The sequence below is a fragment of the Cetorhinus maximus genome, chromosome 5, assembly GCF_964194155.1.
Source record: "Cetorhinus maximus chromosome 5, sCetMax3.hap1.1, whole genome shotgun sequence".
In the NCBI taxonomy this organism is placed as follows: domain Eukaryota; kingdom Metazoa; phylum Chordata; class Chondrichthyes; order Lamniformes; family Cetorhinidae; genus Cetorhinus; species Cetorhinus maximus.
In genome coordinates, this window is record NC_135883.1 from 174511889 (window position 1) to 174530491 (window position 18603).

General features: G+C 47.0%; 1 protein-coding gene across 1 annotated transcript in view; it reads left to right on the forward strand.

Moving 5' to 3' along the window:
• The window catches only part of LOC144681154 (dynein axonemal heavy chain 6-like), a gene marked incomplete at its 3' end in the record, with an annotated part of 934896 nt that overhangs the window by 246793 nt on the left and 669500 nt on the right, over nt 1-18603 (forward strand). The window contains exons 25-26 of the mRNA XM_078542881.1: nt 8438-8688; nt 17084-17315. Coding sequence (XP_078399007.1) covers nt 8438-8688; nt 17084-17315 — 483 coding nt within the window. The remainder of the gene's footprint in view (nt 1-8437; nt 8689-17083; nt 17316-18603) is intronic.

The window sequence follows — 18603 nt, forward strand, 5'->3', positions numbered from 1 at the left end:
CAGCCAAGCTCCCCAGCACTTGGAGGACTGCTGGGGAAGAGGCATCTGTGAGGCCTGAGTTAATGATGAGCCTCTGGATTCAGCCTTCAAACTCATTGTGGAGATTCAGCAGAAGGTGGGAGAACATCACACGAGTTGGAGGAGTGCTTGCTCTCTGATGAAGTCATGCCCTATGGAGGTCTCCATGGGAAGGATGGCGAACGCCATGGAGACCCTGATCCAGCAGAACATGGAGATGTGCGCAGTTCTGCACTCCGTCGCCATAGCCATGGGTGAGTTCCTACAGTGGCAACGCGAGGTGGAAACGGGGCACCTCGGTGTCCCTCCAGGCACTACTTCCCCTCAAGGACTCAGGCTGGGACCCTCGGGCACCCGAAGGGAGGAATAGCAGCAGCTGGGTACCCCTGGGTCATCCACTCAGGAACCTCAGAGACTGTCCTCTCCCTCTGAGTCCCCTTTGCCTGTGACACCCTCAACCTCGTCCTCTGCCAGCACTGAAGGAGCAGCTGGCTCACAGGAGGGCAGCCAAAGCAAGATGGGGCCCTCAAAGCCTCAGCTCTCCAGTGGATGCAAACCAAAGTCATCAGAGGCAATAGGGCCAACCATTCCACAGGCTGTCTCCACCCCTGCTGTGTCAGGGCAGCACCTAGAAGTGTTAGGCCTAGAACAGTTACGAATTTTTGATCACCAGTGGTTGCACAGGTGAACACATTTGGTCACTTTATAATCTGAAAATATATTCACTTTCATTGAATAATGTGTAATGCTGTCTTTTAGCTTCATTGACAGGCTTCGCGAGTCCTCCCACTGTAGTCACCGTCCCCCACCATCCCCAGCAGCAGTTCAGCTGCATGCAGCTGGCCCATGAGTAATTCCGGAGGGAGAAATGTGTGCGTGTGGCAGGGCTTTTGGGAGCCTCATGCAAGCACTCTCCCACGCAAGCGGCCCCTTCCTCCATCACATTCATCTCAATGTTCTGAGCATTTTCAATGCTGCGGTTCTCTTTCAGTTGGCCATCTGAGCTGTCCTGCATCTCCGTCCACCCACAGATCACACTCCCATGCAGCACCTGTTCCCGCCCAACATGAGGCATTTTCACTTTCGATTTTAGAAGCATGGTACTGGTAACATTTGTCTTCAGTTACCCTGTCCTTTCCCCTCCCCCAGTCACCCATGTCCTTTGCCCCATCACTGTCGACCCCACTGGCATTGCTTTCCACCTCCCCACTGTCATCTACCAGCCAGAACCCTTTACTTTCCGGGATGCCCAGGTGGACGTGCACATTCCTTGACTTCCCAAGAATCCCACCCCTATCCACATTGACCTCCCTGACCTCCTTCCTACCCCCAGGGTCCGTGACCACCTCCGAGTCCCCACCAGCTACCCTTACTATCCCTTCCTCCGCTACCATTGCACCCTCACCTTCCCACCCTACCAACTCACTCTGGCCTCTCTCACTCTTACCATTCCCCCCTACCATGCTCACCTTTTTGGTCCCCAGGAGATAGCCATCAACTCTACAGACCCCTCCCTTGCATATTCACCTGGACACCTCCTCACCTTACTCCGTCCTTCACCCTTACTCCTTCCCCCACCCTCACTCCTTCCTCCTCCTAGACTCCTTCCTCCCCCGCACTCCTTCCCCCCTCTGGACTCCTTCCTCCCCCTGGACTCTTTCCACGCTCCAAACTCTTTCCTTCCCCCCTTACACCTACCTCCCCAGTTGCCGTATTCTCCCCAGTTACACCCTCCTTCCTCTGTATTCCCTCCCCCGCTTACACCACCGCCCCTGTCCCCGTGACCTCCCGAAGCAGACCCTCAATGGTGACCTTCCACCTTCCATGAGCAGCTTCACGGCGGAGCCATGTCCATGAGAACCCATCCAACATGCGATGCAAGCTCCTCCAGGGTCCGGTAGCTGTAGGGCTCCAGCATCTTCTGCTCCTGGGATGTCAGCGATGTGAACAAGGCCCTGATGTAAGCCCCGACTTCTGTACATCACACTTGTCAAGACGTGTTCTGCACTGGCATGCTTTCCCACTGACGTGTGCAGTAAATTTGATTTGGGGGGAGCAGGGTTTATAATGATATGCAGGTGTTTTAAAATGAAGTTCCTGGTGTGCAGCAGCGGGAAACGTGGCCCACCATTGACGGGTAGAGCGAACGATTTCAAACTGGTTTTCACAATGGCATGAAACTGATTTTTGGCCTCCCCACCATATTGTCCGCTCACGCCCACCCTGACGCCCGACGCCAACAGGCACAGAAAACTCCAGTCTATGGGTGGGAGTTTACACCCCTACTCCCAACCACTGGGACCGTCTGGCCTTTTGTCTGGCCTGTCACAATCCCGCAGTGGGTCCCACCACAGCAGAGCTGGAAAATCCTGGCCTATCTCTCGATGGCCAAAACTGTTACCGCCACCCGGTGCTGTTCTCAACTCTCAAATGGCCAACGCTGCAGGGAGGACAAAGAAAAACGCTACAAAGACACTCTGAAGCTCTCCTTGGAACGTGGCAGCATTGACCTTAATGACTGGGGGGTAGCTTGCTATCAGTTATTTTAGAATGGCGACATGTCCACTGAGCGGCATCACTCTTTTAAGTCACAGCATCTTAATGATGAGGCAGAGCAGTGACAGAGAAGGAAAGAAAAGGAAGCAAATCCTGCACCCTGGATCCCACTACCTCACGGGATGTCTTTCCCCGAGTACACAAAGATCTGCAATTCGAGAATTGGCCTGTTCAGCCACGTGGCACAAACCTTGAGTAGATGTCTTCCGGGAATCAAGGGACAGCTGACCATGATAAACTTAAAAGAAAAAACGAGTTGCATTTCTACAGCACTTTTCATGACCATACAATGTCACAAATTGCTTTCCAGCAAATGAAGCTACTGAAGTACTTTTGAAGTGTAATCACATGTAGCAAACATGACAGCTGATTTGCACGTAAGAAACTCCCGTAATAAAGTACCAGATCATTTGATTTACTTGTTGTTGGAGGGATAAATATTGGGGATAACTCCCCATCTCTTCTTCCATAGCGCTATGGAAACTTTCATGTCCATCTGAGAGGGCAGGCTCAGTTTATTGCCTCACCTGAAGGACGGCACCTATGACAGTGCAGCACTCCCTTAGTACTGCATTGGACTGTTGAAACTGAATTAATTGATCAAGTCTCTAGAGGCGACATGAATTCATGACCTTGTTGCAAGGGTAGAATAAGCCTGACAGTGTTTCCACACTTTACTTTGGGAAATCTGTGACCTGGGATGTCGTTTGAGCTTCTGGATTCAAGAAGCTTGCCTGAAGCCAATGCTGAGAACTGAACAACAGTAGAGTTGCCCAAAAGCTGGAGGCTAAGTTGAATTTAAAGATGTTCCTTTTCTGTGGAGTGTTGCCTTGGGACTCGGCATCCGAATTCGACCTTTGCTCCCACCCATTTGCCCTGACATCAATTCAAGTAGGAGACTGCCCTGTTTCATTAAATGAAGTCTGAGAGCTTGTTTCCCCAGAGCCCTATTGTCTAACACTGATGTGGTAAGTGAACCTCTTCATCCAATCCTGCTAGCACCTAAATTCTTGAAGGAATACTGATAAGTGTTCAAGTGAGATGAGGCTAACTGAAAACTAACAAGCGGATTTAATTTATACACGATGGCCAGGATTTTCCGGCCCTGTCACGGGCGGACCCTGCCGTGGGTGAGGCGATGCCCCAGCCAGAAGCCCATTGACCTGCCGTGGGTGAGGCGGTGCCCCAGCCAGAAGCCCATTGACCTGCCGTGGGTGAGGCGGTGCCCCAGCCAGAAGCCCATTGACCTGCCCTGGGTGAGGCGGTGCCCCTGCCAGAAGCCCATTGACCTGCCGTGGGTGAGGCGGTGCCCCAGCCAGAAGCCCATTGACCTGCCCTGGGTGAGGCGGTGCCCCAGCCAGAAGCCCATTGACCTGCCGTGGGCGAGGCGGTGCCCCAGCCAGAAGCCCATTGACCTGCCGTGGGCGAGGCGGTGCCCCAGCCAGAAGCCCATTGACCTGCCGTGGGCGAGGCGGTGCCCCAGCCAGAAGCCCATTGACCTGCCGTGGGCGAGGCGGTGCCCCAGCCAGAAGCCCATTGACCTGCCGTGGGCGAGGCGGTGCTCCAGCCAGAAGCCCATTGACCTGCCGTGGGCGAGGCAGTGCCCCAGCCAGAAGCCCTATGACCTGCCGTGGGCGAGGCGGTGCCCCAGCCAGAAGCCCATTGACCTGCCGTGGGCGAGGCGGTGCCCCAGCCAGAAGCCCATTGACCTGCCGTGGGCGAGGCGGTGCCCCAGCCAGAAGCCCATTGACCTGCCGTGGGCGAGGCGGTGCCCCAGCCAGAAGCCCATTGACCTGCCGTGGGTGAGGCGATGCCCCAGCCAGAAGCCCATTGACCTGCTGTGGGCGAGGCAGTGCCCCAGCCAGAAGCCCATTGACCTGCTGTGGGCGAGGCAGTGCCCCAGCCAGAAGCCCATTGACCTGCTGTGGGCGAGGCGGTGCCCCAGCCAGAAGCCCTATGACCTGCCGTGGGTGAGGCGATGCCCCAGCCAGAAGCCTATTGACCTGCTGTGGGCGAGGCAGTGTCCCTGCGGCAGGAGTGGATGATCCCAGCGGTGGGCGGGTGTGGAAAATCCTGCACATATTAACCTACAGAATAGCCTACAGCAAAATCTAATCTATATCGCTTTGCTCCTTATAACATCAAAAATAGTAAAATATGCCAGGGTATCCCCTGTTAACAGGTTAAAATTAACAATACACATGAAGAAGCTCCTAAAACTATTAGCTCCACTTTGAATGAGAATTCTGTCCCTACACACCAGGCTGTAGATCAGCACACACAGGGGAGTAGGACTTGGTGTGGGATATAGTGGATGTACTGAGGTCAGAGGACAGGATGCTGGCTGGGAGAGCTTTATAATAGTTGGATCTGGATGTGACAAGGGTATCAGCAGTAGATGGGTTGGGTAGGACAAAAACAGGTGACGTTACAAAGATGAATGTAGGATGGAGAGGATAGTGGTTTGAAAGCACAGCTCAGGGTTAAACAGTGACTGTAATGCTTTGAATGAGCTCTGTTGGATAAGGCACCATGTCAATGCAAATTCTTATTAGCACCTAAATTCGCTCAAACACAGGTCCAGAACTGATGTTCAAACCTGCTGACGAGGATGGTGCTGTTGTTGTCTGGTGCACTGACCGCTACCTCACAGAGGCTGAGCGCCAACTCTCAGACACTTCTTCCTACCTCCCCCAGACCATGACCCCACCACTGAACATCAAGCCAGGACTGTCACTGACCTCATCTCCCCTGGAGATCTTCCCTCCACAGCTTCCAACCTCATAGTCTCCCAACCCCTGACAGCCCGCTTCTACCTCCTTCTCCAAATCCACAAACAGGACTGTCCCGGTAGATCGATTGTGTCAGCCTGTTCCTGCTCCATGGAACTCATTTCTTCCAAACTTGACTCCATTCTCTCTCCCCTTGTCCAATCTCTTCCCACCTACATCCACGATTCCTCTGATTCCCTACGTCATATCAACAATTTCCAGTTCCCTGGCCCTAACCAACTCTTCTTCACCATGGACCTCCGATCCCTCTATACCTCCATCCCCCACCAGAATGGTCTGAGGGCTCTCTGCTTCTTCCTTGAACAGGGGCCCAAACAATCAACATCCACCACCACTCTCCTCTGTCTGGCTGAACTTGTTCTCTCGCTGAACAATTTCTTCTTAAACTTGTCTCACTTCCTCCAAATAAAAGGTGTGGCTATGGGTCCCCAGTTATGCCTGTCTCTTCATGCGGTATGTGGAATATTCCTTGTTCCAGTTCTAATCAGGCCCCCTCCCACAACTCTTTCTCTAGTACATCAATGACTGTTTCGGTGCCACTTCATGCTTTCGTTTGGACCTGGAAAAATTTTATCAATTTTGCATCCAATTTCCACCCCTCCATCACCTTCACATGGTCCATCGCCGACACTTCCCTTCCCTTCCTTGACCTCTCTGTCTCCATTTCTGGTGATAGACTTTCCACCAATATTCATTACAAGCCCACCGACTCCCACAGCTACCTTGACTACAGCTCCTCACACCCCGCTTCCTGTAAGGACTCCATCCCATTCTCTCAGTTCCTTCGCCTCCGTCGCATCTGTTCCGATGATGCCATTTTCCAAAATGGCGCTTCTGACATATCTTCCTTCTTCCTTAACCAAGGTTCCCCCCCCACTGAGGTTGACAGGGACCTCAGCCATGTCTGACCCATCTCCTGCCCCTCTGCCCTCACGCCTTCCCCTCCCTCCCAGAAACATGATAGGGTCCCCCTTGTCCTCACTTTTCACCTCACCAGCCTCCGCATTCAAAGGATCATCCTCCGCCATTTCCGCCAACCCCAGCATGATGCCACCACCAAACACATCTTCCCCTCACCCCACCGTCAGCATCATGTAGGGACCATTCCCTCTGGGACACCCTGGTCCACTCCTCCATCACCCCCAACACCTCATCCCCTTCCCACGGCACCTTCCCATGCAACCGCAGAAGGTGCAACACCTGCCCTTTTTCTCATCCCTCCTCACCATCCAAGGGCGCAAACACTTCTTTCAAGTGAAGCAGCACTTCACTTGCACTTCCCTCAATTCAGTCTGCTGCATCCGCTGCTCCCAATGTGGTCTCATCTACACTGGGGAGACCAAACGCAGACTGAGTGACCGCTTTGCAGAACACCTTCGGTCTGTCTGCAAGCATTACCCAGACCTCCCTGTCGCTTGCCATTTCAACACTCCACCCTGCTCTCTTGCCCACATGTCCGTCCTTAGCCTGCTGCAATGTTTTAGTGAAGCCCAACGCAAACTGGAGGAACAGCGCCTCATCTTCTGATTAGGCTCTTTACAGCCTTCCGGACTTAACATTGAGTTCAACAGCTTCAGACGATGAACTCTCTCCTCCATCCTCACCCCACTTTTTTTAATCCCCTTTTTTCTACATTCATTTTTATTTTTTTATCCATTTTAATTTTTATCGTTAGTCATTTATCTGTGGTTTTATCCCCCCTGCTATCCCATTTTCTATGCTTTTTTTCCCCCACCACCGTCCCCTCCCCCCACCCCATCCCCTACAGGACCATCTGTTACTTGCTCATGTTGTTCTTTCACACAGTGCTACCCTCGTTCTGCTATTATCACATTCTGCTTTCTTACCTTTATGCCACTATCAGCTCCTTTTTTTTTTAGCACTAACCACTACCATTAACACTCCCATTGTCCTTTAGTCCATGACATCTTTGTCAATCCCTCATTTGTTCCCACCTATCGCTGGCCTTCTATCCAGCTCCACCTGCCCCACCCCACTTTAACAGTATAAATTTCATCACATTTCCCCTTCTCTTCAGCTTTGAAGAAGGGTCATATGGACTCAAAATGTTAACTCTGTTTCTCTCTCCGCAGATGCTGCTGGGCCTGTTGAGTTTTTCCAGCATTTTCTGTTTTTGTTCCAGAATTGATAGATTGAGTTGAAATAGGCTACATCACTCATACTGCCACGTTTTGGGTGCTGAAAGATGCTTCACTGTCACCAATAACATGTCAAAGTGGTGCTGAAGGCTCACTGTCACTGCCCTCTGTAAAGATGGAGGCGCTCAGATTGTGCCCCTTAACAAGCACCCTGACAAAACCTAAAGGCTGCTACAGTATTTTTTTAAGCAGACCAGTAGATCAGTAATATTTGTATGACTTATTGGCTGTCAATTTCAAACAATGGGAAAACTTTAATATACACAATGATTAATGAGCCTCATACTTTGATTCAGACTTTACTGCTCTTCCGTGCATTGTGTAGAGTTTAAAAAACAATTTTGAAATAATTTTATTTCCATGTTTGATTCATTGTCATTCATATGACTTGGGTCTGCTGTTCTCTGCAGAGCCACACCTGTCAATCCTTGGTTCAGGAGGGTGGACTGGTCTCGATAGGACACCTTCTCAATGTGACTTACACCACACTGGGCCCTTTAAGAAGATGTGTTCAACTCTGTGAACTAGTGTCCCGATTTTTCATGTAGTTCATTTAGATCTTCCACCTGCCCTCAAATTGATTAATTCGATGGTAAAGGATCATAGAACCATACAGCATAGAAGGAGGTCATTCAGCCCATTGTATCTGTGAAAGAACTATCCTATGAGACCTATTCTCCTCCTCCTTCCCTATAACCCTGCAAAGTTTTCATCTTTGAATATTCACCAGGTTCCTTTTGAAAGTCATATTAAATCTGCTTCCACTGCCCTTCCAGAGTATAACAGGATAGCATCAGTAATAGAGTCCACGGAGTCATTAGGTTACTTTGGGGTTGGAATTTTTGTTTAACACAAGATAAAACAAGACCTTCCTGCTCTGACTGTATTTGTTCTTTGTGTTTCTTGATACAGAGTCAGATAATGTTCAGTTGGGACTGTGAGAAGTGTTTCAATGGATCCAGGCCGCGCAGCCAGTTGCAAGATGTCCGTATGGTGCTGATGAGTAGGCTTGGTGCATTGGCAGAGCTCATGTCCACGCCCCTGAGGGCTTTCCAGGAAACAGTGCTGGAGACTCTACTGACTATCAACGTGCACTGTCGTGATGTACTGACTGATCTAATTACCAAAAATATCTTCAAAGCGGATGACTTTGAATGGACCAGGTAACAACTAGCCTCAGATGATACCTGAAAGGTATTGTTCCAGGCAAATTCATTGGTGGCCAAGAATCTTTGACCCTGTTACCAGAGAGCCAGCCAGACATCTCAGATTCTATCTGGCATTCTGGTGAGATTCATATAGTTGCAAAAGTAGCTGGTGGGCTCCTGTGGCACATTAGGTGGATCTTGTGCACCTGGGGTGTAGGAGGGAGCAGGCAAAAGGCATTGACTGTTTAGTATTGTCAGCCAAGGAACTTTAACAAGATGCTATTCATGGAGCTTGGGGAGGGTGGATCAATGTCTGGTACCAACCTAGGGTTGCCAACTTAGGTAGGACTTATTCCTGGAGGTTTTAGCATATGACTTACACTTCCAATCGCCCATCCTCCAATCTCCTGTCAGTGGTCATCCAATATGTCCATCCTCAAAATGGACCAACCTTCCCCGCCTCCACCCTGCCTTGCTGTCACAGGAAGAACATAGGAACATAGGAGCAGGATTAGGACATTTGGCCCTTCGAGCCCGCTCCACCACCCAATAAGATCATGACTGATCTGGCTGTCTTCTCAGCTCCACTTTCCTGTCTGCCTCTCATAACCCTCGAATCCCTTGCCTACCAAAAATCTGTTGAACTCTGCCTTAAATAAATTCAAAGACCCAGCCTCCCGCACTTTCTGTGGAAGAGAATTCCACACATCAGCAACCCTTTGGGAGAAAAAGTTTCCACTCATCTTTGTCTTAAAAGGGAGACCTCTTATTTTTAAACTACGTCCCCTAGTTTTAGTCTCCCTCACAAAGGAAACATCGTCTGGGTATCCACCCTATCAAGTTCCCTTAGGATCTTAATGTTTCAATAAGATCACCTCTCGTTTTTCTAAACTCCACTGGATATAGGCCTAACCTCTTCAACCATTCTTCATAAGATAACACCTTCATCCCAGGACTGATTCTAGTGAACCTTCTTTGAACTGCTTCTACAGCAGCCATATCTTTCTTTTAACTTAGCAGACCAAAACTGTTGTTTAAAACTTCTTTATTTTTATATTCCATCCCTCTTGCAATAAACACCAACATTCCATTTGCCTTCCTAATCACTGCTGTACCTACATACTACCTCCATATGATTCATGTACCAGGACAGCTCGATCCCTCTGTACCAGCAAGTTATGCAATATTTCTCCACCTAAATAGTACACTGCTTTTTTATTCTTCTTGCCACATTTGCCCACATTACATTCTAGCTGTCAAATTTTTGCCCACTCACTCAACCTGTCTATATCACTTTGTAGACCCTCTACCTCCTCTTGACAACTTGCTTTCAGACGTATCTTGGTGTCATCAGCAAATTTAGCTACCATATGTTCGGTCCCTTCATCCAAGTCATTCACACAGATTGTACGTAGTTGAGGACCCAGCACTGATCCCTGTGGCACTCCTAGTTACAGCTTGCGAATCCAAAAAAGACCCATTTATGCCTACTCTCTGCTTCCTGTTAGTCAACCAATCCTTTGTCCATGTTACCACCTACATCATGTGTTTTTATCTTGTGTAGTTACCTTTGATATGGTACCTTATCAAATGCCTTTTGGAAACCCAAATGCACCACATATATCAGTTCCCCTTTATCCAGCTTGAATGTCACTTCATCAAAAATCTCTAATGGATTAGTTAAACATGATTTCCCTTTCACAAAGCCATGTTGGCTCTGCCTGATCAAATCATGATTAACTAAGTATCCTGTGATAAACTCTTAATCATGGATTCTGGCACTTTTCCTATGACAGATGTTAGACTAACTGGGCTATAGTTTCCAGCTTTCTTCCCCCCTCCTTTATTGAATAAAGATGTTACATTAGTTTTTTTCCAATCCAATGGAATCTTCCCAGAATCTAAGGAATTTTGGAAAATTATAATCAATGCATCTGTTATCTGTGGAGCCACTTCTTTTAAGATCCTAGGATGCAGGCCATCCAGTCCTAGGGATTTGTCAGCGTTTAGGTTTAATAGTTTTCCTAGTACCCCTTCCCTGGTGATGGTGATTGTATTAAGTTCATTCCTCCATATCACCTCTTGATTTTCAAGAATCTTTGGGAAGTTTTCTAACTCTTCTACTGCGAAGACATTCACAAAATACTTGTTCAATGCCTCTGCCATTTCTTTGTTTTCCATGATCAATTCCCCAGACTCTCTCTCTAACGGACAACACTAGCTTTAGTTACTCTTTACCTTTTCAAATACTTGTTGAAACTTTACTATCTGTTTTTATATTACTAGCTAGCTTTCTCTCATACTCTGCTTTCTGCCTCTTTATTATCTTTTTAGTCATTCTTTGCTGATTCTTAAAACCTGCCCAATCCTCTGACCTACCACTAATCTTTGCAGATTTGTACAGTGCTTCTTTCAATTTATACTCTCCTTAACTTCTTTTTTTAGCCATGGATGATGCATCCTTCTCAAAGAGCCTTTCTTTCTCACTGGGATAAATTCTTTCTGAGCATTATTAAGTATCTCCTTAAAAATCTGCCACTGCAACTCTACTGTGCTACATTTTAACCTAGTTTTCTAGTTCACCTTAGCCAACTCTACCTTCATGCTCTCATAGTTACCTTTATTTAGGTTTAAAACACAAGTCATGGACCCAGATTTCTCCATTTCAAACTGAACATTAAATTCTATACCAAAATAAAAACAGAATTACCTGGAAAAACTCAGCAAGTCTGGCAGCATCGGCGGAGAAGAAATCAGTCAACGTTTCGAGCCCTCATGGCTCTTCGGCAGAACTGAAGCATAGTTTCAACAAGGGAGAAATACATGAGGGCTCGAAACGTTGACTGATTTCTTCTCCGCCGATGCTGCCAGACTTGCTGAGTTTTTCCAGGTAATTCTGTTTTTATTTTGTTTTGGATTTCCAGCATCCGCAGTAGCTTTTAGCTTTTTGTTTTTATCTTTGCATTAAATTCTATTTTGTTCTGATCGCTGTCACCTAGAGGCTCCTTTGCCATGAGGTTATTGATTGTTCCTGTCTAATTGCAAATTACCAGGTCTGGGATAGCCTACTCTGTGGTTGGCTCTAGAACACACTGCTCTAAGAAATTGGCCCGAAAATACTCTATGGACTCATTTTACAGGCAACCTTTGCCAATCTGATTTTCTCAATCTACATGGGGAGGTGATGGCGTAGTGCTATTGTCGCTGGACTCATAATCCAGAGATGCAGGGTAATGCTCTGGGGACCTGTCGAATCCTGCCATGACAGATGATGGAACTTGAATTCAACGAAAATATGGAATTAAAAGTAATGACGACCATTGTTGTAAAAACCCATCTGGTTCACTAACGCCCTTTAGGGAAAGAAATTTGCTGTCCTTGTGGCTCCAGACCCAAAGCAATGTGGTTGACTCTTAAATGCCCTCTGGAATAGCTAGCAAGCCACTCAGTTGTACCAAACCACTACAAAGTCTCAAAAAAGGAATTAAACTTGATGGACCACAAGGCATCGACGTAGGCACTGGAAATGACAACAGCCAACTCAGTCCTGTTGATCCTGTAAAGTCCTCCTTACTAATGTCTGGGGACTAGTGCCAAAATTGGGAGAGCTGTCTCACAGATTAGTCAAGCAACAGCCTGACATAGTCATCCTCACGGGATTATATTTTACAGATAATGTCGCACTGACAGGACAGACCCAGCACAGTGGTATACAAAGGGAGCTGCCCTGGGAGTCCTCGGCATCAACTCCGGACCTCATGAAGTCTCACAGCATCAGGTCAAACATGGGCAAGGAAACCTCCTGCTGCTTCCCATGTACCGCCCTCCCTCAGCCCATGAATCAGTGCTCCTCCATGTTGAACACCACTTGGAAGAAGCACTGAGGGTGGCAAGAGTGCAGAATGTACTGTGGGTGGGGGACTTCAATGTCCATCACCGAGTGGCTCGATGGCACCACCACTGGCCAAGTCCTAAAGGACATAGCTGCTAGACTGGGTCTGTGGCAGGTGGTGAGGGAACCAACCAGAGGGAAAAACATACTTGACCTCATCCTCACCAACCTGCCTGCCGCAGATGCATCTGTCCATGACAGTATCAGTAGGAGTGACCACTGCACAATCATTGTGGAGATGAAGTCCCGTCTTCACATTGAGGATATCCTCCATTGTGTTGTGTGGCACTACCACAGTGCTAAATGGGATAGATTTTGAACAGATCTAGCAACTCAAGACTGGGCATCCATGAGGCGCTGTGGACCAGCAGCAGCAGAATTATACTCGAACACAATCTGTAACCTCATGGCCGGGCATATCCCCCGCTCTACCATTACCGTCAACCCTGGTTCAATGTAGAGTGCAGGAGGGTATTCCAGGAGCAGCACCAGGCATACCTAAAAATGAGGTGTCAACCTGGCGAAGCTATAACACAGGACTACCTGTGTGCCAAATAGAATAAGCAGCAAGTGATAGACAGATCTAAGTGATTCCACAACCAACGGATCAGACCTAAGCCCTGCAGTCCTGCCACATCCAGTCATGAATGGTGGTAGACAATTAAACAACTCACTGGAGGAGGAGGCTCCACAAATATCCCCATCCTCAATGATGAGGGAGCCCAGCTCATCAGTGCAAAAGATAAAGCTGAAGAATTTGCTATAATCTTCGGCCAGAGTTGCCAAGTGGATGATCCATCTCGGCCTCCTCTGGAGGTCCCCACCATCACAGATGCCAGTCTTCAGCCAATTTTATTCACCCACATGATATCAAGAAATTGCTGAAGGCACTGGATACTACAAAGGCAACGGACCCTGACAATATTCCGGCAATAGTACTGAAGACTTGTGCTCCAGAACTTGCCACACCCCTCGCCAAGCTGTTCCAGTACAGCTACAACACTGGCATCTACCCGGCTATGTGGAAAATTGCCCAGGTATGTCCAGTACACAAAAAGCAGGACAAATCCAACCCGGCCAATTACCACCCCATTAGTCTACTCTCGATCATCAGTAAAATAATGGTAGGGGTCATCAACAGTGCTATCAAGCAGCACTTGCTTAGCAATAACCTGCTCACTGACGCCCAGTTTGAGTTCTGCCAGGGCCACTCAGCTCCTGGCCTCATTACAGCTTTGGTTCAAACATGGACAAAAGAGCTAACTCCCGAATGAGGTGAGAGTGACTGACCTTGACATCAATGTAGTATTTGACCGAGTGTGGCATCAAGGAGCCTGAGCAAAACTGGAGTCAATAAGAATCAGGGGGAAAACTCTCTGCTGGTTGGGGTCATACCTAGCACAAAGGAAGATGGTTGTGGTTGTTGGAGGTCAGTCATCTCAGCTCCAGGACAACATTGCAGGAGTTCCGCAGGGTAGTGTCCTTGGCCCAACCATCTTCCACTGCTTCATCAATGACCTTCTTTCCATCATAAGGTCAGAAGTGGGGATGTTCGTTGATGATTGTACAATGTTCAGCATCATTCGCGACTCCTCAGATGCTGAAGCAGTCCATGTCCAAATGCAGCAAGACCTGGACAATATCCAGGCTTGGGCTGACAAGTGGCAAATAACATTTGTGCCGCACAAGCGCCAGGCAATGACCATCTCCAACAAGAGAGAATCTAACGATTGCCTCTTGATGTCAATGTGAGCCTCAGTAATGCTGTTGAAACCAGCTAGAAGGAGTCTAAGCCAGCATCCACATTGCTTGGTGGTGGGGCGGTCAAAATTCCCCAGAGTGGATCTTCTGCCCACTTCTGGCAAAGGAATGTCACTGGAGTGAGATTTCCCATCTATAATCACCAGTTGGGTTTGGGATACTGGAAACATCAAATTTCCCACGATGACAAGTGATTCAATGGATCTAGACCCACCACCATTGCGTGAATCAGTATTCATTTAACTTATGAACTCGGCAACTCGCTCAGTTGAATTCAGTTTTAATGACACCATGTATGCCCAAATAGATGGTGTAGCCATGGAATCCCCTCTAAATCCAGCTCTAGCAAACATCTTTGTTGGGTTCCATGAGAAACGTGTCTTCAATGGAATGACACCTAACTTCCTACCCCTCATATATTTCCAGTATGTGGATGATAAGTTTGCTATATTTAAATCAAGTAACAATTCCCTTACATATCTTAATGGATTCTATCCTGTGCTCAAATTTACCTTCAAAATGGACCAGTCAAATGAACTACCCTTCCTTGACATACTAGCTGAGAAACCTGCCTGGGGTTTCTCTACCACAGTCTACAGCAAGCCTACCTTCACAGGTCAAAAAAATGCATTGGGATTCTTACAGTTCCACATGCTATAAGATTGGTCTTGTAAATAGGTCCCAATCCATTTGCTCACCGTGCAAGCTTGATACTGAAATAGGGCACATCAAAGGCATCCTACAGGATAATGGCTACCCTGATCAGATCATTTCATGCTGTATATCACGCAAACTCATGAATAGGCCTAAGGCATCACTTTTGGCCCTGAAAAATGCCGTCTCTCTCAGATTCCCCTGGAAGGGCAAGGTATCTCAAAAATTTGAGCAACAGGTATAGTCAGCTGTTTCACGCTGCAGCTATGCAGAAGCAAGATGAGTGGTATTCGCCACTAACAGGATGCTGCCATCAAGCCAAAAAGAAGTTCTGCCTATCACACAAATGAGTAATGTGGTATATGAATTTCAGTGCCACTGTGATGCTAGGTATGTAGACTGTATGTCCCAAAGACTGGTGGATCATATCAAACAACACGTCCCAGCCACTATTCGCAATGGGCAAGATACCCAACAAGCTCGTGTTTGCAAAACTCAAAACACAATGTCCAACATTGGATGTGATTCTGTGACTGGAAGGCATTTGCTAAATAATCCTCAACCAATTTAAGATTGTCAGTTGGGCTCGCAGCGTGGTACGTTTGCATGTACTGGAAGCTACATATATTCATGCACAGGGCCCTGTTCTTTGCAGACAGAAAAAACATGTACACACATTGTGCCTGTTTTAATTAAAGAAAATAAGCGGCAGCCATTCACTGACTCATTCTTCAGGGCAACATCTTGACCAATCAGAGTCAAGTTGCCTGGTTTAAACTTCAAACAATGCTTAGCAGTTAACTGTCAGTCACCATCACTGGTGCATTCTCTATGACAACGCCTCTACCAAACAGAGTCCACTTTCAAAGCAATCAGCACTCTCCCCTCATACTGTATAAATTATTGTTTTCCCCTTATACTGGTATTCTTGCAAAGTGTCCTGATGAGTGCAAGACCAAAAGCTTTGACATGTCTCTTTTTTGAGCAATACTGAAGTCCTGTGCTACCAAATGACTATTCAATAGATGCAGTTTCTCTTGTGTATTTCTGGGTATTCGGGGGATCAGATTCTAACCCTTTATAAATTATGTTCCCTGGTCTACAATGAATTATTTAGTTGTATTTTTTATTACTGGGATCTTTTCTTAACATTTTATGGCAATTTCCCTTATGTTTTGGAGCTCATCTTCCATAATTCTGTTCCTTTTATTGGGAAAGTTGCATATTATGATGCTATTCATATTTTCGGTAGTGAATGTTGGCATTTAGAGTAATTTTAAATTGAAGCAGTGATGACACTGCCCTGCACAATGTTTTTTTTATTTTTTCAGGGGATGTGGGCGTCGCTGGCAAGGCCAGCATTTTATTGCCCATCCCTAAATGCTCTCGTGCAGAGTATTCGGCAGGATGTGATATTATTACTGCTAGAGAGAGAGAGAGAGAAAAAAAATCAAGCACAATGTGTTTATGCAAGTATAGATATATCTGTTATGTTTCTTTATTTGTATATGTGAATGGATGACATACAAAGGTAATCTGTCAGGCTGTAAACAGTATTATGAAGTAAAATTGAGCAGGGTTTGGTATCCATGCAAAACAGTACCAGACAGGGGTGAGGGGTATAGACAGAGTAAATGCGAGTAGGCTCTTTCCACTTAGATTAGGAGAAATAAACACGAGAGGACATGGCTTTAGGGTGAAAGGGGAAAGGTTTAGGGGGAACATTAGGGGGAACTTCTTCACTCAGAGAGTGGTGAGAGTGTGGAACGAGCTACCATCTGACGTGGTGAATGCGGGCTCACTCTTAAGTTTTAAGAATAAATTAGATAGATACATGGATGGGAGAGGTCTGGAGGGTTATGGACTAGGTGCAGATCAATGGGACTAGCGGAATAATATTTCGGCACAGACTAGAAGGGCCGAATGGCCTGTTTTCTGTGCTGTAGTGCTCTGTGGTTCTATGGTTCTACAGTCTAATGATGCACCAGACACACTTCTAAGATGAGTTGCAACTGCACATTGGTCTTGGGGTCAATGTCATCCTATCAAAATGTTTGTGCTTGAAACCCATGAAGGAGCGCTGACAGAAAATCTGTATTTCAGACAGTTGCGTTATAAGTGGAACATGCAGAACAACACTTGCTATGTGGTCCAGGCCAAAAGCTCCTTCACCTATGGCTATGAGTATCTTGGCTGCTCACCCCGATTAGTAATCACGCCACTCACTGACCGCTGCTGGCTGACTCTGACTGGAGCCCTGCACCTAAACCTCGGAGGATCACCAGCAGGACCAACAGGAACCGGCAAAACAGCAACAGTAAAAGACCTTGCAAAAGTAAGTGTCCAGTATGATACAGTGATTAGAATGTTATCTTTCCCAAAGTCCTGACTCCTTTGTCAATGCCTCGATCTTTAGTACCAATTCCATTGTCTGCTATTTTAGTGGAGGCTTTAACAAATTGAAACGAAACAGACCATAGTAAAAATAGAAAAACTGCATTATGCCCAATTAATCAGCTTATTTTCCAGAGATTAACCGCCTCTAGCTACTTCATCCAGGCTCGACTATTCCATTAGTCTCCTGGCCAGCCTCCCACCTTCCAACCTCCGTGAACGTGAGCTCATTCTAAACTCTGCTGCCTGTATCCTACGTCACACAAAGACTAGTTAGTCCAGGACCCCTGCACTCACTGATTTACATTGAGTCCTGGGTCAGTAATGCTTCGATTTTAAATTCTCATCCCTTATGTTCAAATCTCTCCTTGGGTTCAACCCTCCCTATCTCTGTAACCTCTTACAACTCTTCAACCCTCTGAGATATCTATTTTCCTCATTTCTGGCCTCTTTCATATCCCCGATTTTAACCATTCTACCATCGGTGACCGTACTCTGGAATTTCCTCCCTAAGCTTCTCCAACTCTTTACCTCTCTCTCTTGATTAAAGATGCTCCTGAGAACCTCCCTTTTTTTCCAAGCTTTAATATCTTCTTATGTGGCTCGGTGTCAAATTATATTTGATAATGCTCTGGTGAAGTGCCTTGGGATACTTACTACATTAAAGGTGCTATAAAAATACAAATCATTGTTGTTATCACCACCTCAATCTTTTCTTTCTACAGAAGTGCATCTAATTATCCCTTGTTCCTATTTATTCTGCCCATTCAATACACTTCCCTGATTGTCATCCACTACCTTAAACATTCACTCCCTCCACCACCAACGCACAGTGGCTGCAGTAGTAGTATTGTCATTGGACTAGTAATCCAGTGACCCAGGCTAATGGTCTGGGGACCCGGATTGATATTCCACCATGGCAAGGTGGTGAAATTTGAATTCAACAAAAAAATCTGGAATTAAAATGGGGGTTGGGATTAGTAAATTTGCGGATGACACAAAGATTGGATGGGTGGTTAACAGTGAGGTTGAGTGTCTTGGGCTGCAGGAAGATATAGACAGGATGGTCAAATGGGCAGATAAGTGGCAGATGGAATTTAACCCTGAAAAGTGTGAGGTGATACACTTTGGAAGGAGTAATTTGACAAGGAAGTATTCAATGAATGGCATGACACTAGGAAGTTTTGAGGAACAAAGGGACCTTGGCGTGTGTGTCCATAGATCTCTGA